This window comes from Plectropomus leopardus, chromosome 16 (assembly GCF_026936395.1).
Source record: "Plectropomus leopardus strain MGB_pleo_1.0 chromosome 16, ASM2693639v1, whole genome shotgun sequence".
NCBI lineage: Eukaryota > Metazoa > Chordata > Actinopteri > Perciformes > Serranidae > Plectropomus > Plectropomus leopardus.
In genome coordinates this window covers 21,160,562-21,188,310 of record NC_142191.1, presented here as the reverse complement: position 1 = coordinate 21,188,310, position 27,749 = coordinate 21,160,562, and the positions used below count along the sequence as shown (strand labels likewise).

Here is a 27,749-nt window from a genome sequence, read left to right as displayed (position 1 = left end):
GATGTAAGCTTCTAAAAGTCGTGAACATCTACAGGACAGTGCCAACTGAACTCCATCTGCTGCTGAAGGCCATCTGATATGGTCAAAAGTTCCAATATAAGTCAGTGGACCTTTAGTTCAAAGTGTTTTGTGAATTCGTTTTTTTTTTTCCTCCCTGTGTCAACATGTTTTTGCATGGATGGATGTCTGGCACACCAGCAAGTGTTTTCAGTGTCGTGTACAGCAAACCAAATATTAAAAGCGTGATCAAGATGTGTCAAAACTGCTTTAATAAATAACTGGGATGATTATTTAGAACAATGAAACATCGGCTAAAAGAATGAAAACTTCTGTATAAAATTAACTTATGTTCCTTGTAGAATAAAATGTATACAATATGCATATTCAGCTTTTAACACCAGCAGTGATGCATCTTTAATTCTTTATTTTGCTGTGTCCCATTTACAGAAAAAAGAAAGCCGTTTTGAGACAGTGACATGATATGAAAAAGGGGTCATTCTGAGCTGAGTTGGTAACTTAAAAAAAACCCAAAACATCTGCATGGTAGCAAAAACATCTGCAAATATTGTTCCCTTCATTAAAGCCTTTAAACCAAACATGAAGCTTATGCATGATGTCCACATTTGACCTACTGACATCCACATTCATGACGCTCAACAGAGTCATGGTGGACTGTTTTTTTTTTCCATCTTCATCAAGTGTTTTATTCCAGAAATCTCCATGACACAGCAAAGCGAGACAAGGAGAGCACTTTTCAGGCGAATAAAACACGCCACTTTACATCACACAATGTTTGAAAGAGTTCCTTAATAGTGAAAACAAACCAACAACACAAAAAGATGACCATTGATACACAAATAATGCTTTACATTAAGGCACCTAAAAGAGCAGGGTTTGTGATGGGTTTAGAAATGGTTTGAGGAATTTATTAAGGCTGTAATATATAACACGGCCTGCCAAAAAAGCTACTGCAGAATTTTCTTTGAACCAAATCCTGATCAAATAACAAAAATCAGTCATACCTCTAACAGGGAGAAAGTTTAAAATGACAACTCTCTCAATGTAGTGTGAACTGGATTAAAAAAAACAACAAAAAAACTGTTGACTCATGCTGCATTCACATGAGATCAGACAGATAGATGGGACTACGACGGCATGGCAGAACGGTAAAACGCAACATGCACGATATCCATGTTTCCTTGTGTTGCGATACGTTGCAATGGTGATGACATATTGTTTACATAGAAGTGTATACAATCAATTAAATAGAAATAATTTTGTGTTTATCATTTGATGTAATTTTTCGAGTAATGTTCACTATTTGTCTAGATCACCCATCAAGTTATAAATCCAGTCGTGGACAATGGCAAAAAGTTGCAATTTCTGTTTTGAAACAGTAATGCTGTCTACGGTTTCTATCAACGGTATTCTCTATCGGCCTCGCCTAGTTTTACTGTTCTGCTCTGGTCCCCTAAAATGATATTTTTGCGGTCTCCCCGATTCCATTTGAACGCAGCGAAGACCAAAAGGCAAATTTTTTTCATGCATGTAGAGGAATTACAGTGAAAGGAAATTTAAAGATTAAGATCAGATCTTGTAATGTTGGACTAAATATAGCCAAAAAAGACAGTCTTTTTTCATAAAAAAATTGTAGATGGAAGTAGCAATCTTTTGGCCATCTATTTTATGGTGCAGGTATAATTTTGAAGTTGGAAGCATCGCTATTTTATCATAACTAAAAAGCACTGCAGATATAGCCACAGCTGTTGGTGTGATAAACCATTTATAAACCCTTCAGAAACTCCTTCATAGGTGGTACCTCATTGTAAAGGTTCTTAACTGTGGGACTCTGGATATGAAGTGTTATAAAACGTGCCTATTTTGACTGGCATAAATAAAAGGAATGGCATTGTAAAAAAAATAAAAATAATATTAATCATAATAATAACAATAATAATAATAATAAAAATGTGTGACTTGTCTTTAAGTTACTTATTTCAAATATACACAGCGACTCCTTTAGTATTTACACATATGTACAGAGTATTCATTTCTGTTTTGATCAAATACCTTGAATGGCGTTGCTGTGAAATTGAACTCTCTCGATGTACACTTATATCCCTTTGAGATTTGAGAATAAGGAGGTCAAACTGGGCAGCGCGACTTGGAGAGCCTCGATGCAGCTCTTAGAAAGGCACTTGCTACCAACTCAAATACTGCAAAAAATCCTCAACCAGAGCTTTCAGCCAAGACAACTGAGAGACAGGAGAAAAATAAATGGAAGGCCACATAGTAGGCACTGGGGTTTCTGTCCCCTCTCCCCTCCAGGCCAAGTGTTTTGGTAAGGCTGGCGCACGACGGCCACAGGTGGATCGGTGGGCAAAGCCGGAAAGAGACAGAGTAAAGGGAGGGTTTCCTCTGTTACTGTGGCTACAACAGTCCGTTTCCCTAAAAACCCTTACTGTCCCTTAATGTGTATCTGCCCCCCCCACAGACGCATAACAGGAGCCCGCTGACAACTTAACGAAATCATAATCATCTGTAAACACAAAAAACATCTTTATACAGGTTGTTTTTTTCTCCTTTTCAATGATTTATCATCTCATAAATGGTACAATCCCATAAACAAAAACTGGAGAAGGCTTCTTTTGCCTCCTGAAAAAATTGTTACATTTCAGCTCCTTCTGTACATAATTAAAGAAAAAATTAAGTGAACAGAAGCAAAAAAGGATGTTCACTGTGCTCTAGCCTCCTGAATCAAAAATCATTTCAGGTGACAGTGACAAAAACATGAAAACAAAGCAAAGAACGGCTTATTAAAATACAAAGCCTTTTTTCTTCCCAAAAGTAGTCCAAAAATAAGAGTAGTCGCTGCCTTGCAGCTTCTCTCGCTTCCACATCGCAAGTCCTTTGTTTAAATTTCTTATACACAATGGTCTCTGAGGTCTTTTTGACCAGTCAAGGCGGCACTGACATTTTTCCAGCGGTTGTCTTTGGGGCTGTAGCCTGGGGTCCGGTGGGGCGCTTTGAGGGGTGAGCTGGAGCTGTGCATGGTACAGATCACTCCCCCACTGGACTGCACTGCAGTCTTAGAGTACTTATAAACCGGCTGCTTTCCCGCCTCTGCTCCTCCACACTCCTCCTCGAGCTCAAGCTCGCCTTCCGTTTCCTCCTCCTCCTCTCCCTCATCACACGTCCGATAGGAGGGGCCCATGAGCTTTTTGCGCTCCTGCTCGGCGTCCCTGTTGCTCTCTTTCAGCTGCTGCTGCTGCTGCTGTGGACGTCCCACAACAAGCCGAAGTGGCTGCCACTGGTTGTTCACGCTGTCGGTGGTGGATGAGCGAGCGTTTCTCTCACGCTCTTTTCTCCGTTTACGTGTCCACCAAACACATACAATGATGCAGAAGAGGCAGAGCAAGCCGAGGATCACGCACAGGAGAGGCACCAGGTAATCTGTTGACATCAAGATGTACAAGGAAGGAAATAAAGGACAGAGAAATCAGGAAAAGTAGTGAGAAGTGACAAAAGGAACTAAATAGGAACAACAACAAACCCTTGCTGGACACCTTTGTTAATTATTACTCACCCACTGAGGGGGTCATGACCTGTGTTTCCACTTTGACCTCGATGACCGCCAGCATTACAGTGCTGTTGTGCCGCTTGGACAAGGTGCCCACTATGGCGCTGGCTGCCTCCTGGATCAGACTGTGGTCTGGTAGATCCTCCGGCTGGAAAGACTGAGAACCGAACCGGACAGCAGGGATTTAATGAGACATAACAGCTGAGAGCAAGCATCAAGTTGTGACCACACATCTGAAAAATGTACAGGGTTAATTTGTCATTCTTTAATACAGGGTTGAACCATGTGATGCAGGCTGTGACTCCTCCATGCTAGTCGCACATAGAAGATATACACAATCATTTAAATGAAATAAAATAAACAATATAGCTATACTTAATAAATAAATCACATCTTATTCACCCTAATGTGCTATATCTGAGATTCTATACACCCCTTGTCCTTACCACTTCGCCATTAACCCTATATTTTGCATGTTCTCGTCTTGGGGTACACTGTTCCAATTCTCATTGGGACAGACGATTAGGGCAAAGTGTGAGGGCCACATGGCCCTCAAAATGGAGTATTTTTCAGAGAGGCACACTTCAAACCACGTGCTATGAAAATACAGTATATGGTTATAAGACTGCACAAGCAACAGAGGTAACACACGTACTTTCTTCATTAATTAAGATTTAAAAATTACGCTAACCTTTGTTTTATCTTACCTTAATGTAATTTCAAAGTGATAATGTCTGAGGGATATGGGTTAAAAAACAACAACAACAACAACAACAACACAAAAAAAAACGGTATTGTGCCTAAATAGCCAAACAGACAAAAACACAAAGGAGGAAAACACACACATGTAAGTGATATCAATCTTTTCATCTAACTATTGGCAAGACGGAGCACAAGTACATTTAAAACATTTCCAAGCTATTCCTTTAACTTTACTTAAGATTCTGCTGCCTATAATGGCGAAATTTGTCACTTTGACCCAATTTTTTTTTAAATGCAACACCTTGTGTGAGCAGTTTTAGCCAAAAAGTAGCTCTGAAAAGAAGCTCTAGATGTTAATATCCCAACCAACTCAAAATGCGCCAGCAAAGGAACCAGTGACCATCAACATTTTGCTTCTCAGCTGAAAGTAGGTTGTTTTAATACCACTGTACATAGAGCAGAGTGAACAGGAGAGTATAGTAGACAGCTTCCTCTGCCAAGAATGGGATATCATACAAACTTGGATCGTTTACTTACTATGGCCACCTCGACAGCATCCGGATTCGATTGAGAGAGGTCACACAGCAGGAGAAGGGCGTGATCTTTAGCCAAGCTTCGGGTGTCAGGAAGATACCTCAGCTCGTAGCAGATGTTCTCCACTGTTGTTCCCTGAATATGTGCACACACAGACTGATCAGCAACAATACAACGATACAAAAACCCACTGCTGGAAAATAAGTCGGAGACTGCAACAACAAAAATGTGTGAAGAGATGACTCACTGTTGGTACTTTGTCTCTGTTGAAAACAAGTGTGATGCGGCCACAGCTGTTGTCCAAATGCCTGGTGTTTGGCTGGCACTTGGTGGTTGCTTGTGGAGGTGATGGTCCAGCCATGGAGCAAACTCCCCACTGGTGGCAGGGTGGGGAGAAGCACGTGAGGTAGCTGTGCTCCAGACACTCCCGTCCACCCGGGCAGGACTGCTGTTTCTGGTCCTGGCCTGAAGACTGAAGGCGGCAGGGACGACGACCACACAGCACCTAATGGCACGGGGTCATAACTTCAGTAAATAACGTAAATACACAGTCTCACACTGCGTTGTCATTTATGGCGTATGTTTACATTTTAAAACATTTTGCTCCAGAAACGACAGTTAATGAACTGTTACTTCATGACTGATTAATTAACTGAGTTAACGTATTAGCTCTGATCTTATTTACGATCACAGCACAAACGGTTTTCAAGTTAAGAAGGGCTGCGTTACCTTTGTACACTCCACTTTGCCATTGATGCAATGGCAGCTGTTGCACTCTTCCTCCCAGCGGCTGCCGTGGGGAAACTGCAGCCCAGCATAGCGGCAAGTCTTCCCAATACCTATAACTACAGACAGAGAGAAAGAGACACGTTGAACTTCTGTGGCAGGAAGTCTGACATGAGAGTTACTAAATTAATGAATGTTTGAAAATGTTTCTTACATTCTGTATTAATAAGACAAAGAGTACAAACTTTGACTACATAAACTATGACTGAGGAGTGGGTGTGACTCAAGTGAGCAGAGAATAGACGCATTTACACTCTTGGCATCGGACTCCTGCTCTACCGAGCGGACAGATACAGCGGAAGCCGTTGATCTCGTCCACACAGGTGGCACCATAGGCACACGGTGAAGACTGGCACTCGTTTATGTCTGTCAAAGGAAGAGGAGCATCGAGTTTAATTTGGACAACAGGCCCTGGATACCTACTTTTCTTAGTTAGAGTGACACCTAGTTGATTTTCAACTAGGTCTGTACCATTGTGGTGTAGGGAGTCTCTACAGAAGTGCACCTCCCCCCCAAAAAAATCACTGGAAACCGCCACCATTGTCACCCAGATTCCACATGAACACAGTCTGGATGAGAATTCTCAAATTCAAGCCTGACAGAAAAGGTGAACGTTATCCGGCCAAAACAAAAGAGCGGAGAAGAAGAATTTCAGGGTCACTGGGTAATTTGTCTTCTGTGTGTGTTTGTGTGACTGTGTGAGTATGGAGGAGGGACGACCTCTGACCCCTGAGGCGTTAAAGGGCCGAGAATAAGGGAGAGGGCGGCGTCCCGGTCTTACATTTAGGTGTCAATGTGTCCATCTCGTCCTTGTCCCTGCTTTTCATCGCTCCACCTCTCCATCCTCTTAATCATACTAGTTGCCATAGCTGTTTGGGTCATCTGAATGAATGTCTTGATTTGAATAATTTAGTTGGGTTTTTTTTTATATTTTATATTTGCTCTGCATAAAAAGGCATGTGAAGTAACCTCATGTCATTACTTACTGATTCGGCAGTCCGGTCCAGCAAAACCGGGAGCGCACTCACACCGAAACCAGTTGACTCCGTCCACACAGATACCGCCATTGTAACTGAGGAGAGGAAAGAAATAAAAAGCGATTAGATGAGGCTGTACAAGAGCCACATCCTTTCCAGCTGCAACAAAGCACCTCATTTTTGTGTGTGTGTGTGTGTGTGTGTGTGGGGGGGGTCACAAGGCTCAATTCAACTCATCAATACAAGCCTCCACCTTTCAGATGCTAATTGGTGTGTCCAGTCCCTCCCCTCCCCTCCTCTCATCATGCTTCTCCTCCTCAAAGCCCAGCTTCCCCCACCTTCAGGTCGCACGGGAAGAATGAACACGTACGCCCTCCCCGCCACTCCACCCCCCACCTGCATTCACCATGGGGTAGGTGGGACTCTTGTGCCCCCCCCCCCACATAAACCTCTCTCCCCATTTCTCTCTGTTCTATTCAATAACCGAGCCCCCTCCTCTGAGAGATGCCCCCTTTGAGGCTTGATTTAAGGACAACTTCTACTGCTTTTAGCGGCCCTTCACCCCTTCAGCCTGCAAGGTCTGTGTGAAGTGTGGAGACGAGGGAGACAGGGATAAAAGAGGGCGGGGTGGGGTGGGGGGGGCAGGAAACTGTACATACCAGGGATGAGGGTTGCAGTCGTTTTTATCTGTTGAAGAGAACAAAAAAAGAGACATTTAGCGTTGAGTTAATACAGTGCCATACTTTCACTTTTACATGTTGGCTGCTTAAAACGCCACATGCATGTGGTGTATGTTCAGATGTTAGCACAGCGGCAGTGATACAGTTCTGTATTTCTTTAAGAGATCCAAAACAGAATTGTTCAGCATGCTAAAACATGGATCCTGTGACACGTTTATATATTCAAGTCATCCTGAATAAAACTAAGACAAATTTTGCTTTTACTACAACTAGCCCAGCATGTTGAAGCGTCTCATTCGAGCTACAGGAGATGATGGCATTTCTGAGGTCGCTGTATCACTTATATAGTCATTGTTGCAACACAGAGAGGCCCAGTTTAAATGTTGGAGTATCCCACAAGTACATGTATGATGGATCCAAGACTAGCAGCTCTTAGATATTTTGGGTCTTTGAGATGCGAAACACTGGAAGATTGAAACTTTAAAAAAATCAAGTCATGAAATGTAACCCAAAACAATTTGACAGTCACTAAATATTCATTTTATGTAATTCATAAGATACTGAGTTTACATTCTAATTGTGTGTTAACACTGAACGCGATTCAAGCCTTTCTGCGTGGCAAGATGTAATACAAAGTGAATGCAAAGACGCAAATGTATGCAAATTCGTGTTTACCGATGCAAATAGTGTGCAAACACGCAACATTTAAAAAAAAAAAAAATTGAACATAAAAATTTGTGTCTGTGTTTACACTGTGTTTGCAAAAACCTTTCAGCTTTGGAATCTATTTGTGATTCTCCAGACGTTACAGAGATTTAGAAATGGACAAGCTTATTGTCCCTGTCTGTGGGCAACTGCCTTCCCCAGTTAGGTTGCACAACTGCTAAGGGTAAAAGTCGAGCAGATGTGAAATACTCAAAAAAAACAAAACAAAAAAAAAAAAATTCCAGCGGTTGTGTTTGCGCAAGTAACGACTTCAGTGTGAAAAAAGCACGAGGAAGCAACGATGAAATGTGACATCTCATCAAAAACACTCTGCATGTGGGCTTAATGAGGTATAACAAGTGCACGCTCACTTCCATATCAGTCAAATGCAAAGCTACACAGAGACACTAACTTTGGCCACAGGTGGGGCCTTCCCAGCCCTCTTTGCAGATGCAGGTGAAGGTGTCTCCTCCTCCGACACAGGTGCCACCGTTGGAACAAGGACTGGAGGCACATGTGCTGTTCTTGGCTGTATGACGACAAAAAAAGCATCGGTCAAAGATTGCAGCAAAGCACAGCCAAACTTTGACTGTATAGTATCCTTGAATATACCATTTGTATTTTATTATATCCTAGCGACAGCAAACACAGCCTTTGTCAGCTAAAATTGGTGCCAGCTGGACTAATCCGTCACTTGCTAATCTTAATACTGCAAGTTGAAAACAAAACAAAATGACCCCTCCTTCCAACAAGACAGGCACATGTACACAATGTGTGGATGAATAAATGAAGTTAAACACATTTCTCATTATCTAGAATGATCTAATTGCAAAGATACAAAATACCCCCCAAAAAACTAAAAACTGTCTCCATCAATCATTAGCTTCCTAAACCTGGATAGACACCATCTCGAGGCCTCACCTGTGTTGCATGTGTTTCCTCCCCATCCGGGTGGGCACGCACAGCGGAAGGCATCCCCGTGGTCGTAGCAGGTGCCTCCGTTGCTGCAGGTGGTTGCGTCACATTGGTTCTCGCCTGGCCAGGATTACAGAGAAGCAGTGAAGTAAAACACACAATCTTTCATAGCATACAAAAGAAAGGCTGATTCATATGATCCAATACACTCTTCAGTGAAGACATTTAGTTGTCAAAACATAAACGATGAAGAAGATGTGCAGCATGGTGGAGTTGGGGCCACAGCCAGCTTTAAACATAAACACACACATTAACACAGTCAGCGTAACTCACGGGAATGGCAGGTCTTGCCCTTCCAGTTGTCGGCACACTCGCAGTAGAAGTCGTTCACCAGGTCGACGCAGCGTCCGCCATTCTTACATGGGTTGTGTCTGCATTCATTCACATCTGTAGGAGGGAGTAAATGATTTGATATGAACTAAATTGTCTTCTATTCAGTGCAAAGTAATCTAGAAAGGAGCAGGCAGAAGCTCTACCCTAAGCAAAACCGTTTTTTTTTTTTTTTTAATTCTGCCAATAACTGAAGAAGTGAATTAGGATGAAGCCAAGGAACTCACTGAGGTCGCAAAGTCGACCCTCCCAGCCATCAGGACAGAAGCACTGAAAGGAGTTCACTCCATCAATGCAGGTTCCTCCGTTTCCACAGGGGTTATTGATGCAGTCGTTAATATCTGAAAAGTGAGATAGAAAAGTTATAGACAATCACTTTCAACAGAAATACATTCAGTGGATATATATCTATAATTCTTTAGCATCTATAAGTAATTTATAAGCACTTAATGAATGTTTGTGAAGGTTTATAAACACTGATGCAGTTGTAAACACATATGAGAACATTTCAAGTGTTCATTAATGTGTTTGTTAACAAAAAATGTGTAAATAAATATCATTAGGTATGACTGAAGCCACGTTATACTGTGTATATGTGAAACATTCACATTTGAATTGGTTTTCCCATGTGATGAACATGTTTCATATGTTCATCACATTGAGAAAACACTTAAAAATCCTTACATCTGCTTAAAAACCTTTATGTCTGCTATAAAAATATCATGTCTTCTTTGCTATTATACAACCTTTTAATGATTTTAAAACTAATTGCAAATGCTAATTAGGGTTTAAAATAGAAAGAGTGATTGGTATAACTGTGTTTTGAAAAATATTATAGATATGTTTGTTTAGGGCTGTACACAAATTCAGAATAATGCCAGTCGAACTGCATTTCAATACAAACACTTAACAGTTTGTTTTGTTTCCCACAGAAATGTTAAAGTCTGAATTGGCTCCGTGGGACGTTCAGTGTGACAGCAGCATCCGTGTCATATGGTAACGGCACTAATGACGAGTCCTAAATGTGCATTTTTTGCCAACGCTAGATATCAAACAAAAGCCAGAGACTGTATCCTATTAACTTGCTGTGAGCTTTAAATTAACCACATCGTCACCATTCAGGGAGGTCTCTCTCTCTGTCTCTCTCTCTGTCTCTCTATGTGCCACTGACGGGATGTCTGCAGCTGCAAAGAGTCGACTTGAAGCAATCTCAGACAACAGAGGGTTGACTGACGGATGATTCAAGCCTCTGACTTTCAAGGGGCAGCCTTAATATTAACTATGAAAACGTATGTACTTTTTGAGTGAAAATTGAATTTAACCCAAGGGATTATTAAAGTAATTATTAAGTAGACAATTTCATCATTTGAAAAAGCGTTTTGCAAGCATAAGACAGATTTTTTAAAGCTAAAGTTAGTTTCATTTTTTAAAAATTTCAGTTGTATGTCTGATCTTTAACAAAAAAAAAGGTAAAAATCTCAAGGCCAGCGTCTCTGCGTACTTTCATGGCAGTAGATGCCACTGAAACCCGGATCACACACGCAGGTGAAGTTGCCCGCCGGCTGGCTGATGCAGCGTCCTCGTGGACCACAGACGTTAGAGGAGATGTGCCGCACTCCAGCTGAATCGTTGGTTGCTACAGCAACAGTGCAGCTGTCAATCACTGCAAGACAAAAAAACAATCAAATTCATTACTTTTTGTGACATTATAATATGTATACACTAGTGTTTCATAACTGCAGATGACTTAGGTCACCTTGACATGGGGTGGTTTGGCAGTTCTCCTTGAGCCGTTCACACATCTTGCCCTCGTAGCCTTCGGTACATGCGCAGTAGAAGTCTTGTTCCATGCTGTGGCACTTGGCCTCATTCTCACAAGGGTTTGGATCACAAGCGTCTGTGGGGGACCAGCCAGAGATCTGAGGACATCAAGAGGAGAGGAAAATATTGCATTTAAATACAGTGAGTATGGAGTATACACAGGTCAAAACTGAGAACTGAGATTTGAAAATATGCTACTTAAGGCTGCACCAATCAAGATTTTTTTTGGGGGGGGGTGTCATGATACGCTGGTCAGAACCAAATGCTATGGTCCCAGCCTATTATAACTGACTATTAGACATTGCACACACAGAATTACAACTCTGAAGCCCATCTCCTTTACAGAACGATTTATGACATTTATTCCTATGTTTTTGAAAGAAATTAAACCAATTTGCTCACATTTCAAAGATTTAAATGCTTGACTTTGCATGTGTTTAACAGAGGTTTTTACATTTATGTCTCTAGGATAGTTTTATCTAATCTGACATTCAAAACATTTCATAAAGTCACATCTGAGAGAACACACTGCTCTATAAATGCCTAATCACAACTACAGCCCTTTTTTTCCGTTGAGCAGCTCCACTGGATCAGCCAAGGGTACAGTGCCTCACCAAAGGGCACTTGGGCAGTAGTTGTGGGAGGTGAGAGACTGCTGCACCAAAACGGATCTTTAGTTATTATTAAAGATGCATGTGAAGCCAAATGAACAACAGAGAAAGCGGCTCTTAAGTCTGTGCAGGTGAGCGGCTTAGTTTGGCACAAGCCACCACCGCTGTTCAGAAACAAATCAAAGGTATGTGGACGAGCAAAGTAAGCCTAAGAAACTTTGCCTAAGCTCATCAAGGGAATCCACGCTTTTGGTTTTATATCTGTACCATGCTTAATCTAGCAAGATTATACGGAGACAGAAGCCTGGCAGAAGAAAGAGAGAAACTGAGCAGCAAGACAACTATGGCCCATTATAAGGGCAAATACTGACTCTGGTCCAACATCATGCAGAGCTGCAGTAAACATAAGAAAGATAAATCATCCGTCATACCACCCTGACATAGAAAGAGCCCAACAAGAGGCCTTGGTGACATATTTTGTCATTTCTACATGCAGCAATACAGAGGCTGGAGTGAAAATCTCTCAGTTTATGTAAACAGGAGCCTACTGTGCATAAACTCTGAGTTGCACCCCTTCGCCATTTAAGGTGCTGAACAAGGGAGTTAGAGCTGGGCAACACGGTGGGTGAAGCCTGCGGTCACACACAGTTTATTTTACCCCAAGTGTCACGGCCAGATACGTTTTTTCTTTACTATTTGCATGTGTGTGGTCAGGGGAGTGTGTCTGAGGGCAAGAACGTCTATACATCTTCAGCACATTAACGTAACTGTTTGGACTGTTAAACACGCAGGAGACATTTGCAAGCTTGCAATTGTTTTCACCTCTGTGTTTGTGTGTGTGTGTGTGTGTCATCATGGCAAAATGTAGTCCTGGTGACACCTACTGTATTGAAATAGCACAGAAGCCATTTTGAGTACTTTGGTATGTGTTTACTGGTATAATAATGTGTAGATAAGGATCAATGTATCAAATCAATGACAAACAAGTCTTTTATTTTGAAATTTCCATGACATCTGTGTCACTACTTCTGTCCAAGTGCACCTTCCTAAACATTCAGACTGTGCTAGCGGCCTGCATTAGGCAGATAATGGCAAGCAGCCAAAAAAGCAGACATAATGAGGATATTTGCTGATATAGTTTCACATCAATCACACTCTGCTGAACTGAGCCAAGCTGAAATAGTATCACTGCAGACTTTATGATATCAGCAAAAACCATATAATTAACAATATATATATATATATCAATATTTCGTATTGTGATGAAACTTGTAATTTAGACCCATAGTGTTAATATGTCTGTCTGTGGACCGATTTTGTCTCCGCTATAGTCAACTGCATGGAACTGCATTTGAAAGTGCTTTTTTGCCCACAATGTCATTTTTGTTTTCTCTTATTTTAACATGCTGGCATGCTAGCATTTGCTAAACAAAAAGCACAGCTGAGGTTAATAAGGAAAATTATCTTTGTAGACATTTACTGATAAATCAAAGTATTGGACTATTAAAATCTGATCTGTTGATTGAATAAATTCTTTATCGAACTCGAGATATTTTATTTAAAATCTCAAATGTCAACCTGCTGGTGGCGCTTGGAGATCACGAAAGTCACAAGGATACATCATCTGGGGATCATGAATGTCTGAACATAATTTCATGGTAATCCATCCAGTACTTGTTGAGATATTTTAGTTTGGACTAAAGTGTTGACACACTGACCAACGCTGCCTCTCACAGAGCCACACTGCAAGGGTGGCTTAAATACAAAAATCTCTTTAGGTTGACTCCCCAAATAAATTAGATGTGGGTTTATATCTATAAATTTTACTGCCTGATTAAGACAAGCATGTCACCTTCTAAGACAGTAGATGTGGCTCTTTTCCGTACTCAGGTTGTCCTTATTTTTTTCACACTACTACACAATCAAACTTCTCCGAATGTGAGAGGAGACACTAATGAGAGAAATATGATGCTGTAGATGTTGTAGTTTTGGCACTGCAGGGCAGGAACATACACCGTGCCATAGCGGGCATCACAGCTCTGTAGTATGCGGGCAGAAATCCAACGTCACCTCATTCAGAGAGGCTCTTATTTATAGTAGAGATGCTAAAACAGGATTGGCTCCTGACCAGCAATGTCCTCCATTCAGGGCCCAAGAGATTCAGTGAAGTGTCGGTTTCCTTGCTGCTAACCTACATTAACTTCAAACACACACTGGGCTGCAGCAAGGACACTGGTATGTAATGTCTGCATGAAATATAATGAGCAATTATAAAAGAAGTTTGTAATAAAACCTGGACGTGGCTTATTGGACTAAGAACACATTACAAAACTTTTAGGCAGATCATAATTTGGCAATAATCAGTTGGCTTAGATCACTGTGCTAAAATGAGTACTGCAGTTTGTCCATATTTTCAAAATCCAAATGGCTGCCCATGAAGTATAAATATTCTTTTTTCCACCAAATCAGGATATCCTGATCTGACAACTGGCACTGCTACATTTTTAGAATTATGTCAGTCAAGTCAGATTTGGCTGTTCAATGAAAATATTTGACTATTTCTTCCTTTTTTTCCATATAGAGTTCAAAAGGGTTTCAGCTGAATAATCAGGGTTACAGCGACGTTCATGTTATACAGTAACAAGACAAGTTAGCCCTTTGAGCGAATGCTTGTCAATTACGCAAACAACTGATCGGAGATGGGACACATTTTTTGCAGACACTAGATATCAAACAAAAGCCAGAGAGTGTATCCTGTTAAATTTCTGTGAGCTGTAAAGTCAATACTCCTAAACATGAAGCATAAAATAATGTTATCTGTCTCGATGTTAGCCTTACTTCTTCAGGCAGCTGCCTCCGTCTCACTTACACTCACCCTGGGTCTGGGTCTGCAGCTTTTGTCAATTACAACAAATGTGTCCATTTAAGAGAGTTTGGTGATTTTAATGTTATGAGCAAACCTAACAGGAAAAGGAAACATAAGTTGAGGATAGGAATATAAATGGTCTTGCAATAGGCCAATTGTGCATCTAATAGGTGAAAAAAAAAGTTCTTGTACGGCGGTTCACAGAAACCAGAAATCCGACACACTGTTAGTCACTTGTGTGTGATTTAATTACAAAATACACAAGTGTGTGAACATGAATTGGGCACCATACTGCTACTTGCTACATAGTGTAAACACAAGCTTAAAAATGGTCAAACTAAGCAGCTCTGATCAAATATAAACCAAGACTCTGTTACTGCGTTGCCTTTCTCACCTTAAATTATTTCAGAATCGTGTTTTAGCTTACCGTTTAACTGTAATACGAGATCAATTAGCCAGTAATTCACATACACAAGTTTCTCATAATGTCACCCATCAGCGGTCCTGTGCGGTGCAGTGCATCCTGGTACTTGTAGGTTTTCTACCTTTTGATCAAAAGCATGCGTTTTCTCTGTTTTCTCTGGTCATGTAGCAACAAATCCAAATGTATTTCTGTCATTCTACTGCAGAGATGGCCTAGTTTTATTAAAAGACTGTCTCTCCAGCTGTGAAATACTTCTTTAAGTCCCAAAGCCACCACCAACCTTAAAAAAATGTCCCCACGATAATCTGATCCAATGTGACCTGCGGAACATGAGACTCACCTCACACAGCTGTCCTGCAAACTGTGGTGGGCACTGACACACAAAGCCGTCCAACACTGTGTGGCACTGGCCGCCGTTCTGACAGGGTCTGCTGTCACACTTATTCCTCTGGATTTCACAGTGAGTGCCCACAAAACCTGGAGGACACTGGCAGTGGTAACTCCTCGAGCCCTCCTGTAGACACAGAGAAATAAATGAAGAGTCAAATGGCGAGGACAAAGAGAATATGGAATAAGATTAAAACTAAAAGCACGCATACCTTGCATGTTGCTCCGTTCTGGCACTGACCATGGCAGCCATTGAGGTCTAAAGACAAATAGAAAATGAAAATGAAAAAGTTTTATAATAAACATGATGAAGAGCATTACATATTTATCACTTTATCCACTATCAGGTGTAAACTATGATATGGCATGTGCACAGATTAAGTCAAAGTTTGGAAGATAACTAGTGAAGCCAAAAGAGTCCCAGATAGACCATGTGCAGATTGGAACGAGGCATGCACTGGATCCAGAGAGAGGAACTGGGCATGCAAGTTCAGTCATGGTGATTCAGTTTGCCAAGGCGAGAAAGAAACGGGTTACCACATGTGGAAAAGCGATTGGCACTTAGATACACCTACGCTGTGAGTCAAGGAAGTGAGAGGAGGCGTTTTTAAAGTAGCCGGAGGAAGAGGATGCCAGAGTAAGGGCAGAAATTTAGAGGTAACTTCTGAAGGAAAGAAATACTGACTGATGTCACAGTTTTGTCCAGACCATCCCCGAAAACAGTTGCAGTGATATCCGCCAATCAAATTTTTGCAAGAGTCAGCGTTCACACAGGGCTTTCCTGCACACTCATTTGCATCTGTAAAGGCAGGAGGTAGAAGGGGACGGAGTCCGTCAATTGGAACAAACCAAGGAAAGGACAAAGAGACAGAAGAGAGACCAGAAACCCAACCTGGTTAGTAATAACGGCTTCATGTTTTAACAGAAAGCGCGCGTTGTAGAAACAATGCTGTTGGCTGCATTTTGGGAAATGTAGTAATGTAGTAATATCAGCAAATATGATACTGTCGTTCAAAGAGCGCATATATGGTGTCCTAATGAAACTTGTGATTTACACTACTCCTCTCTCTCTCCTCATGTTTCCGAATGATTTTGATGCGGATGAAATGAGTGCAAACACAGTTGCGCACATAAAACGCTCAACATCTCCAAAAAACATCATCATTGAAACAACAAAAAGAAGCACCGCTGCTCAGATATTCAAAGGGGGGGGTCTGCAGGGAGTCCTGCTGTGCTCACTCACACACCTGTCTCTCTCTGAAACCCTAAACTCTACACACACACAATCGGCAGGTAAGACAGGAGGCCAGTGGCTGCCTGTAAGATGAGATCTGAGCTGGTAAGATGACACTGAACTCTTGGGATCTGTTTCCTACCACACACAGGCTCACTCACTCACGCACACACCCCAACTTTGTTTACCGGTCGTAATACATTTCCTGGCTTCACGCTGGTCACGTCCGCTTGTCGGGACGGGAGCGATATAAAAAAACGAATGCCACCACCAGTGACGAGCAAACAGCCGGATATAGACGCACGAGTAGCTCATAAAGTCATTCAGAAAAAAAAGGGCTGCGCAGCTGCCAGCTCGTCCAGGATATCGACAGCTTGTACTCTGGCAACGGGGCTCAGGTTGCTGGTTGCCAATTTGAATCCGAAAACATATATCCTGAGTTCTGTGTCTGTGTCTCAGAGGCCACTTTATTTGTTTTAGAAACAAACAGGAAAGAAATGCTGCAAAAACACATCTCCCTGTAGAAATGAAGAATTGTTTACCCAAAAACGCATGGAAAATATTATTTTTTAACAGCTTCTGGTAACAGCTGCAAATAAATAGTAAAAAATGTGTTTGTGTCTATTGAAAAGATGAGTCTCACCTATCTGGCAGGTCTTTCCCTCCCACTGTGGAGGGCACACACACTCGAAGCCATCCTCTCGGTCGATACAGGTTCCACCCCGAGCACATGGACCTGAGGCACACTCGTCCAAATCTGAGAAAACACACACTTTACACTTTTACTCACTCTCCTCATATTTTAACTACATGCAGCATTTGATGAAAGTGTTGGACTTTGTGGTGACAGACTACAAGAAGGAGAGAGCTGACAGAAAAGACAGGTCTGGTGTCTGAGTGTTGAGAAGGCCTTTATTAATTAGGAAGTCAGTATCTCCAAATGAAGGTGGATGCTGAACGAGAGTGTGTTTGATCAGAAAATATCACAAAATAAGTTGTCAATGGGAAAAGTGTCAGAGGGTAAAAAGTGTAGCTGTAGGCATCAGCGTGAAAGGAGTGGAGATGATTGAACTCACTGTTGGCACAGGTCAGACCCTCCCAGCCCGGCGGACACTGGCACTCAAATCCTGTGGGAACCTCGTGGCAAGTGCCACCGTTTGCGCAGGGACTGGAAACACAGGCGTGCTCGGCTGGAGGGAGGGTGGGAGGTGTGTTCAAATAAGAGAAAAGTAAAACATTACTTCTTATATATTCTGATTACAGATCTGGTTCTGTAGGTAAATGATGTTCTTTCAAAGAAAAGCTGGTCAGACATGTTTTGATTTTTCTGTCTCAGTATTTCGCGCTGCTGTTGTACTCCATATACCTCCTCATGATGCCAACGTAGATTCTTTTCCTACTTTTTCATATCTGTACCTCAGATACTAACAGTGCTGTTACTAAGGACTATTTTTTTATTACTGATTGAGAATAAAACCATATTAATCAATTAATTGTGCATTGTAAAATGACTTTAAGGCAGATTTTAAACACTGTACATTCTCTGAAATGACCATCCATACACCTTTTCGGTTCTTTTTCATACTATGATATAGCTTTTTTAAATACATATAACATTAAAAAAACAATATATTCAGAACAGGATTGAAACTGAATATTTAAATATAACTTAGGGACTGTTATTTATGAGAGTAGAGGGGGTGGTTCAAAATGGGGGAATCATGTCAGTTTTTTTAAGCAGTGGGGAGGGTAACTGTTTTTTATTTTGGCTTTAGGGGATGAGCATACAAATTTAAATGGCTGTATATTGTATTTATTTTACTGTGGATTTTTTGAAAAAACATGCCTTCCAAACCTGCATGTTTTTACAAAAATTGTGGCCATTTTTTTCTTTAAATCATTTTGGGCAAATAAATAAATAAAATACATTTTTCCATGAATAGTTTTTGACAGAAAACATGCCTTACCAAACACACAGGCCTCAGGTTTGGAAGGTATGTTTTCTTCAATAATCATCAAAAATTATACAATTTATCACAGCCAGAACACATTAAAAACAGAAATTATTGTTGTATTCTCAATTTTCTGGCAGTCTTTGATGCATTGTGTGTTATTATACAGTTTTGTGAAACAAAATTCTACGATTTTCCCAAAACTTTCAGGTTATATTTAGTTTTCCAAAACTTTCTGGAAATCGGCATTTGCAAATTCCATGATGTTTTTCATGACTGAATAAAGGACCAATCACTCTCATAGTTGTCGAGATTATTTGCAGGGTTGAAATTATTTACACTGTCACTTTGTTATACAGTTTACTGTCTTTTTTCATGTGGACACAATCTTAATGAATTTCAACCTGGTAGAACAAGGGGAAAGATGCTCGCAGAGATAAAGCGGAGTGAGAGAATACTGACAGACAGTACTGTCATCTCATTGTGGGCTCTCTCTTACCTATCTGACAGGTCTTGCCAGAGTATCCCTGTGGACAGGCGCAGTAATATTCATCTGGTTCAGTGTTCATGCAGGTTCCTCCGTTGACACAAGGCTGGTGGCGACCGCAGTAATTCAAATCTGGAGGAAGACAGACGATTAGAAACACCAAGCCAAGACACTAAACCAGAGGTATTTCACCCATTTGGGACCAAATTTCCAAATTAGATAAGAGAACATGAAAACATTCATTCAGCCTGAATTTTGTGCAAAAAAATGTTCATCTGCAATACAGAATCTGATCTGTGCCTTCTAACACCAGCATACGCCCCTGCATCTATGCATCCAGTTCATCTACATGCAGTGATGCAGGTACAGAGCTTTTTCACTATGGTGAAACAAAATCAGCAGTGAACTCAAGTGCTTAAGCAAAGGTGGGGCTTGTAAAGTTGCAGATATTAGTCAGGTTTCCATCAAAATTTAGCACAAATTTTAACAAAAAATTCCATAAAATGTAAAGTAATATGTGCTTCCATTCACTATTCTTATGTGAATATTAGGTGCTGGGTGAACCGAGAGAAACGGCTGGTGATGCCAATTCTTTGTTGAATGACAGCAGAGGAGGAGGGTGCACCACTCCACATCTTCAGACTTTGTTAACTGGATCGATGCTGCGAGATAATGCGGCTTGTTTCATCATTTTATCCTGTTGGTGCCGGGAGCTCCCAGGAAGCTTGTCGGGATCTTTACTCGGTATAGAGCACCAGCTGTCAGCTTTGACAGGAAGAACAGAGCGTTTTCACAACCACTCTGCTGCACTTCATTATGATAGAGGTCTTACAGTATTTACAACCAAGTGGTTAAGCTGCAGTAATAATTCATTTATAGACTCCTAGATTTCCCTTTCCTTCTATAACTGACTGATGTTTTCTTTTTCTGCCTACAGAAGAAACTCATCTAAACCCCATCTGATCCCTGCACACCATCCTTAGGCTAAAGGCCAGGTTGCCCTAAAGGCTGGTAAATAAAAGAGCAGGGATCTGTCTCCACTGGGCATCTTAGGACCCATTCTAATCCCGCGAAGAGCCCTCAGTGACGAAGGGATGCGGGGGGATCGAGTGTCCCTGCTGCTGCTCGGATCACACAGGCAGTAAAACTATCCAGCTGCTGGAACGAGGAGAGAATTCAGATCTTTTATGAGGGTGCGTCAAGGTAGCCTACCTTTGAACACATTTTTCTTTAAGTTTTACCTGTAGCTGGCAGAAACTACATAAAATACATATTTTTAAAATTGGTTGTCTTTATTCATCATTCTGAAGATTATTGTCTTGATTAACTGACAACCGAAAGACAGAACATAAATTCACCATCAGAAACTACATTATATTCTGCATGATTTGTATTTTCATTAATAATTTTTTTATTCTATTTTATTATATTGTTGTTTTTTTTATATTTTCTCTCTTATTCTGAAAGTTACTATGCATTTGGTCATGTGTGAGTGAGTATGTGTATCTGTTTGTCCACAGCTAATTTGCAAACTACTGGACCGATCAGCCTAATATTTGGTGTGCACATTTGACTGGATGCTCAAGAACCTCACATGGTTGCAGCGATTCACGATTGTTGAATAACTTGTTTTATTTACTTTTTTATAGGTCTGTCAAATGGTTTCTGATTTTGTTTTGTTTTTTTTAATCACTATCACATTTTCTAGTTGCATGTTTTCTTTTTTTGTGTAAGATTTTTAATTAGTGTAGTTGTATGACATCAAGAGGCCTCTGACAAAAGCACATTTTTATAAACATCAAAATAAACATTTAGCAGTTCTAGCCACACAGTTGGATCATCAGTGTCTCAATGAAGTGAGCAAAAAAAGTCCAGTGTCCTCTTAAAGGTCTCACCTTCATCTTTGACTTAACCTACATCTGTCTATACAACATTTAAAAAAATCATCCCAGAGAGGCAGAGATAAACCAAAACAAAGTCAAATAAAATAAAATAGCATGCTGGTAGCATTCCAATACAACCAGTAAACAAAAAGTTATGTTTAAGAATGTCTCAGAGGCCCGACATATCGTACCCACTTCTTCCAGAGCCTTACAATAATTCTAACTGCATGTCCTATTTCCATAATTTTGCATTTCAAACAGTTATGAAGTCCATATTGTGAAAGGTAAAATGATTTTTACCAAATTGTCTTAATGAGCAATCAAATGACAGCAAAAATCTGCATGGGACTAGCATAAAGTGGGCACGTCTGTAAGGGGAGACTCATAGGTACACACAGAACCCATTTTCATTCAGATATTTTGAGGTCAGAGGTCAGGGGACCCTTGGGAAATGGCCATGCCGCTTTTCCATCGCCAAAACTAAATTTGGAGCATTATATTGCCCGCATTGCGTTTAACGTATTAACCTTGATATCACTTTTTTATATTGTCATTGGCTGACTCCACACTTAACTTAACCAGCTGGTAGGGGCAGTTTCTCAGCTGAAAAAGTCGAATGATAATGATAAAGCCGCATTACTAACGCAGTATTTTACACGGTGATATGTTGCTTTCCCAAAAGTCTCGAACTCGCTCACTTCATCAAAGCCAGGCGGCTGTGGCTTGAGGGGACGTGCAGGATGAGAGCAGGAGCTCTGCCAGCGTCTTGTGTGGGAGGCGATGAAACAAAATAAAAAACTTTTTTTCCGTACCTTTATCACACAGCAGGCCACCCCAGTTCCTCTCACAGTTGCACTGCCACGGGATGTTGCAGGTCCCGTGGACGCATCCAGGATAAAGTTCGCATTCATCGCAGAACTGACCCACCCAGCCGTAGTTACACCTGTCAAACACACACATAAATCATTTCACTCATCTGATCCCTTTTACCTGTGCTGCCAGGAATCCCTTTTTCTTTCATCAGCTTGTATGTTAATTTTGTCCGTTTCTTTTAATTTAGTCTTAGTTCTGTGTTCAATATCCTAGTAAGTTTTTTTAAATTAAGTCAAACTCATCCTGTTTTTAAGTTTCAGCTGGCCATTTTAATGTTGTCTTAGTCACAGGAAGCTGTTTTAGTACAGTTTGTTTCAATGAAAACATTCTTTTTTAGTACTCAGATTACTCAGCGGTACTCCAAGTGCTGCTGACCCTGACTGTTCATTGTGTGCTGCTGGTGTCATCTTGACATGACGCGTGCAGTGCAGGAAACAGAGCTGCTGTACTGACATAAAAAATAAAAACAGAAAAAAAGCTAAACAACAGTGCATCTCCTCTCTATTGTCAATACCAATAAATAGAGATTTTGGTAAAATATTTATTTTTTCAACTGCTTTAATCATAGTTTTGGTTAGCGATATCAACACTGACTGGCTATCACATTTTTTTCTTGCAGTTTCTTAAGTTGCAGTGTGTTTGCCCCTCTCGGCCACCGTAAAAAACACATCATTTGTGACTTATTGGTGAACACAAAGACGTATCCAAATAATGCAGTTAACTTCCTGTTTCCTGAGCTGATTATCCTGATGTTTGACGTTCCTGATGACTGTTTACGTCCAACATAATTTCAAATAATTAAACATAAACATTCGTTATACAGTATGTTGGAAGAGGCACTGATTCAGAGAGAGTCGACGAGGGGCTGAACCTGCCCCACAGTGGAAACACACCTAATATTGTATCTGACTAGTGTCGGCCTATCCCACGGCCTCCTACTGACTAATCTTAGTGAAGGGTGACATTCCAGGGCACGAGGGGTTAAGAATACTTCCAGCGGCTCCCATGCTCGGGTTAGAGTTTGGGGCTGAGGGCTATGAGTGTGGCCCAGCAGTTCTGAGAGCGAGCGGTCCCGAGACAACTGCGTGTATACAGTGTATACCGCACACAGCTTCATGACAGCGCCCGGCTATTCCAAGGCTGTGGTGTCGTCGAGCCAGCTGTCTTGTCAATTGACTGCTATTTTGAGTCTCCTGCAGACGGCACCGCTGTCGGAGAGACGAGGCCTTCAGAAATCTCTGCCATTCCCAGGCTGAGGGGGGGGGCTGAGGGGCGCCGGGGAATACTTGGCATGCTTCTTTCACTGTATATGATTAGCTTCAGAGGGTCTGACAGCAATGTAGCAATAACACTCTAGCAAGGAGGCTCACATACTGCTTTTTAAGCTTTAAGGTATGAAAAGGGGCATTCAGTGGTTTAAATTTTGGCCATACTGATATCACGATTACTCATCAACCCCTCACAGGCGTAGGCGGGATCTTTCTCTGAAGCTGGATTCTAACATCTTGGCACTTTGGCACGTCAAAGTTTGCAAAGCGTTCCGTGTGGTGAAAAATGTGTTGCATTGCTTAACCGAGTGATTCTTGGGACACGGCAAGCCTCCTGTCAGATATGTCAGAACAAGCCTAATGTGTGCAAATAAAAAGCCTCAGCACAGCAGCATAACAACAAGCACGTAGTGGCTTTTCTGTTTCTTAAAAGCCCGTGGCAAACCAGGCAAAGCCTATAAAACTGTGATGAAATAAAAGGCGATGAATGGAGATGGCGAGGGATTTAGTATCAGCTTTCTGTGACCTGAGGCTTCATTAAATTCATGCCACTGCAGGAAGATTCCTCACCGCTGCTCTTCTATTCATGTCACTTTTCCTGTTGACTGGGACTTGACATTTCGGAAGAATGAGCTGCTTCCCTCTGTTGTCTGTCTGCTAACTGGAATAAGAATCGAGGCAGACACAAAAAAATGCGAAGCAGTTTCCTAAAATTGGTCATCCCCCCGTTATTCCTCGGCTCCGAGCCAAATTCCCCAATAAAGGGGAGGCAAGTGTCTCTTGCCATCTGGCAGTTGGGATGAGGGGTTTTTACAAATGACAACGGGATGTAGCACATCCTGGAAACGTGGACTTACTGGGCTGTTCTACGTCACTTTGGGAAATGTACATAACACAGCGGGATATTAATTTCCTTCCCTGCCCCCTGCCCTTCAAGGAGGACTGCAATGCGGATGGGGAGGGGATATGACAATTCCCCGCACGTTTAAGCGAATTCACACACCGACAACTCCCTTTCTTCGGTCCGAGCAGCAGAGGGCTGATGAGATGCTTGGTATTCTGCGGAGGATTTCAGGTGGCTAAAAATACAAGAAGGCAGGCGCGGCATTGCCCTCTTCTTCTGAACCGAGGTGGAGATGCCCATAAGGGAAGAAAAAGGCTGACACAAAAACACAACAGGCTACAGCAAGTGAAGGTGCCTCTGTTTGGCGTCTGAAATCCATCACTCTGTTGTCGTTTTTTAGTCTAATTCTGAATGAGCCTTACACTACTGCTGTTGCCTTTTCAGTTGTTACAGAGACAACAGCTCTATTACAAACAGAAAAAAACAAAAACTGTACATACAGTTTGATCTAAAACACTAAGCACAAAGAAATAAAGCAGAGCAGTCCTATTTCTGCATATGAAAGAGATATTCCTGATAATCTTACTTGCATTCCCCTGGGACAGAGCAGCCGCCATGTAACAGGTTGCAGCCTTGCTTGCAGATTGCTGAGAAAAAGCAGAAAAACAAAGAGAAACAGTTTAAAAGGTGTCATTTAAATTCCAGTAGGATACATGTATCATTATATTTTTTCCAATAAAAACATATTTCGGAAACAAAACAGACCAGAGAGAGGTGGGGGATAAGAAGGGAGACATTAATACAGAAAGGGTGGGAGGATGAGAAAAGCGATTGTTTGCCATCTTCCTAACAAGTGCAACAAGACGTGAGAATTCATGGCACCCTGACTGGCGTTGTTGGGCGCAAGGAAGGGACAACTTTATAGCCTGCATGTACAACACTACCCCCCTCTTAAAAACAACCCAGCCCCTCTCCTCTCCTCCTCCTCTTTTCACCCTTCGTCTTCTAAGGTCATTTAGGTGATTTATTGAGGCCCCCCACTCTCTCCAACACCACCCGCGAGCATGACCCCAAAGCTGCTGCATTTTAACATAAGCAGACAGTGCAGGTTGCTTTTCCACCGTGCTGCTTTAAAGGGTACCTGGACAATGACATTTGATTTACCTAAGAAGAAGTTAAGTTACCTTTAAAGGAATACTTAAACCACAAAATGACCATTTGTATACTAATTATTCACCCCTTGATATGTTGAATATGTGAAACTTTGCTTATCTTGCATGCATCAGCAAGAAACGAAGAATCCAAAAAATTGAGAAAATTTTGATTAATCTGAATGAAAGGGGGCTGCATTTAAAAACATCAAAACTGTATCAAAACATTTGCTAGCAAACTCTAACACTTATGCAGTGTCCAAGTCTCATAAATTTAGTCTTTTGATCAGTACGTACCTTTCTCAAATGCATATGTTTACCCAGGTGCACTATTCATATGTGAAACTGTTAAAATGTAAGGTTTTTAGCAAAAATGCATGTTTGGGAAGTACTGAGCATACGACTGAATAAATGAGACTTTGATTATATTGCACGAGTTGTGTAAGAGTTTGTAAACAGATGTTTTGATATAGTTTTGCTATTTCTTCACAAATTCAATGCAACATGGAGTGAGTAATTAAGATACAAATTATACTTTTTAAATTATTCCTTTAATTAAGCTGGTGTATATTCTTAGGCTTTTGTACATTTTGCTATAAAAGCATTAAATGTAAGTTGACGTGACAATCAAAAAAGTGCAGTGCATCAGATGACATGATGACTATTTTCAGTTTTAATAACATAACTTCATACAACCAGCAAATAATCTGAACACTTTTCACACTATAGACTTGAAGAATAGTGCCAGAACTAATTACAGTGTTAACTGGATAATCTACTGATTACTTTTTAATGAAATACCTAATTTTAATGCCTTTTAAATGTCCAACAAAAATCTGAAATGCTTGTGTTCAAAAACTGCAGAGGGCTAGCCTAAACCACAACTCTGCTGATACAAAAATATTTAGCTGCAACTATTATTTTCATTATCGATTGATTTGCTCATTATTGTTCTTCATTAACCTAATCAATATTGATTTGTCTATAAAATTAGAGAACATAATGAAAAATGCCTTAACTGCCAAAGGTGATCTGTTTGAATTTTTTTTGACCAACAGTAAAAAAAAACAAAAATTTTTGGCATCTTCCGTCTATGACTAACACAATTAATCAATTACAAAAATAGTTCCCAGTTCCTTTTTTGTCAACCAACTAACCAATTAATCACAGCAGCTCTAGAAGAAAGGTCACAGTCAGCGTCTTTTCATGATGCCTGAGGCCGCTCATTTGGGATTGACTTGATAAACTTAATATGAACAAAATAACATCAAACTGTCTTCATGAACATTACTGTGCAGCATGTTTGCAGCTCACCTGTCCTGCAGTCTTTGCCCATCCAGCCGTCCAGGCACACCTGGGCCCCTGAAGGCTCGCAGCGATAGTGGCCAAAGTAGTCGTCTCGAGGAACACACAGTTTATTGCACTTGTTGCTATAGTAGTTCTCATCGCACCGCACTCGGATGCGATAGACGAGCCGAGCCACCGGCCCGTCGTGCAGAATGGTCTGCCACTGGTCGCCAGGGTTGATCATTCCAGTGTGAATGCTGCGTTCGATCAGCAGCTCCTCCTCAACTGAAACAAAAACCAGATCAAGACAAATGAGTCAAAGCTGTGAATATTTTGTTCTAATCTGACAACAGAACTGAGTAGATTAACATAATTAAACTGAGAATACAAACACCCAACTACATCTAATGAGACATCAAACCAGCAATTATCCAAGCAGGTTGCCAAGCAACTTCACTGTGTCAACAAGACTGCAGGAAGCTACTGTTGTTAGCATTCTAGCTTCAGCTCCACACCATCAGACATGACAGCGATAACGCTGCTAAAGACAGTGAATAAGTGTAATGCACAAAATGTCAAACTATGTCTTTCACACGCAGTTTCACACAGAAAACGTCATAAACTTAAAGCAGCTATAAGCAATATCTTTAGTATAAAAATGATCAAATGACAATATTGAAAAAAATTGACAATATGAAACGGGCACAATAAGCAACTAGGGTTGGGTCCCAAACTCAGTACTTGCCAGGGTACCGACTAAATTATGTCCGTGCTACCCATAGATAGAAAGACACGGCAGTTGACAGTTCCCCCATAGGGAGGTTATTCAATCTCGATCGCCTCCTTATGTCTGACTGCAGTTCAGGTCCTAAGGCCTGTTCAAGTGTTTGTTTTCATGATAAGTTTGGTTTTAGTGAGTTATTAAATTATACAAAAGGGGGCTTTTCTGCCATGACTGACAGCCATGACAGCCAATCCGTGCGCTTGCATTCAGTTGAGTTGCTCATGATTGGTCAGACAGGTGTTTGGCAGGGACTCCCCCACCACAGATATCGCCGCTGTGCGGATGCAGGCTCTCAATGACATCACCCTCACCAGATGGCAACGCTCGTATCCGAGAAATTTTAACCTTCACTTTGTCCATCTTTATATACAGCCTATGGTACTACCAAGTACAGAATCACGCTAAATCCATTGGCCAAAAGGCAGAATCCAAGAGGGCATCTGTGTTGAGAACACCAGGTTAAGACAGAAGGTGGAAGTGCTGCTAAGCGGCCACCAAGCCTGAAAGCCAGCCATGGAGCTCTGAGGAGAAACCATGTTCATCTTCAGACAGTCTGCTGATGCACTGTCATGTCTCCAGTGAGCCAAAACTACCGCCACAGCATCAGT

At 41.3% G+C, this 27,749-nt stretch overlaps 1 protein-coding gene across 2 annotated transcripts in view; it reads right to left on the bottom strand.

Annotated features, from left to right (window-relative positions):
- Positions 1-246: 246 nt before the first annotated feature.
- Positions 247-27,749, bottom strand: part of jag2b (jagged canonical Notch ligand 2b) — a 56,821-nt gene continuing 29,318 nt past the window's right edge. The window contains exons 4-26 of one of the 2 annotated variants that reach the window (XM_088089276.1): positions 26,385-26,642; positions 24,506-24,566; positions 21,747-21,877; positions 19,064-19,183; positions 17,689-17,802; positions 17,256-17,369; positions 16,064-16,177; positions 15,591-15,637; positions 15,332-15,505; positions 11,026-11,188; positions 10,771-10,932; positions 9,497-9,610; positions 9,213-9,326; positions 8,886-8,999; positions 8,377-8,493; positions 7,239-7,266; positions 6,589-6,674; positions 5,855-5,968; positions 5,546-5,661; positions 5,064-5,321; positions 4,820-4,951; positions 3,587-3,737; positions 247-3,453 (exon numbers count right to left, since the gene is read on the bottom strand). In XM_088089276.1, the coding sequence (XP_087945402.1) occupies positions 2,924-3,453; positions 3,587-3,737; positions 4,820-4,951; positions 5,064-5,321; positions 5,546-5,661; positions 5,855-5,968; positions 6,589-6,674; positions 7,239-7,266; positions 8,377-8,493; positions 8,886-8,999; positions 9,213-9,326; positions 9,497-9,610; positions 10,771-10,932; positions 11,026-11,188; positions 15,332-15,505; positions 15,591-15,637; positions 16,064-16,177; positions 17,256-17,369; positions 17,689-17,802; positions 19,064-19,183; positions 21,747-21,877; positions 24,506-24,566; positions 26,385-26,642 (3,332 nt within the window). In that variant the 3' untranslated portion in view covers positions 247-2,923. The remainder of the gene's footprint in view (positions 3,454-3,586; positions 3,738-4,819; positions 4,952-5,063; positions 5,322-5,545; positions 5,662-5,854; positions 5,969-6,588; positions 6,675-7,238; positions 7,267-8,376; positions 8,494-8,885; positions 9,000-9,212; positions 9,327-9,496; positions 9,611-10,770; positions 10,933-11,025; positions 11,189-15,331; positions 15,506-15,590; positions 15,638-16,063; positions 16,178-17,255; positions 17,370-17,688; positions 17,803-19,063; positions 19,184-21,746; positions 21,878-24,505; positions 24,567-26,384; positions 26,643-27,749) is intronic. The other variant, XM_088089277.1, reaches the window with a different exon arrangement.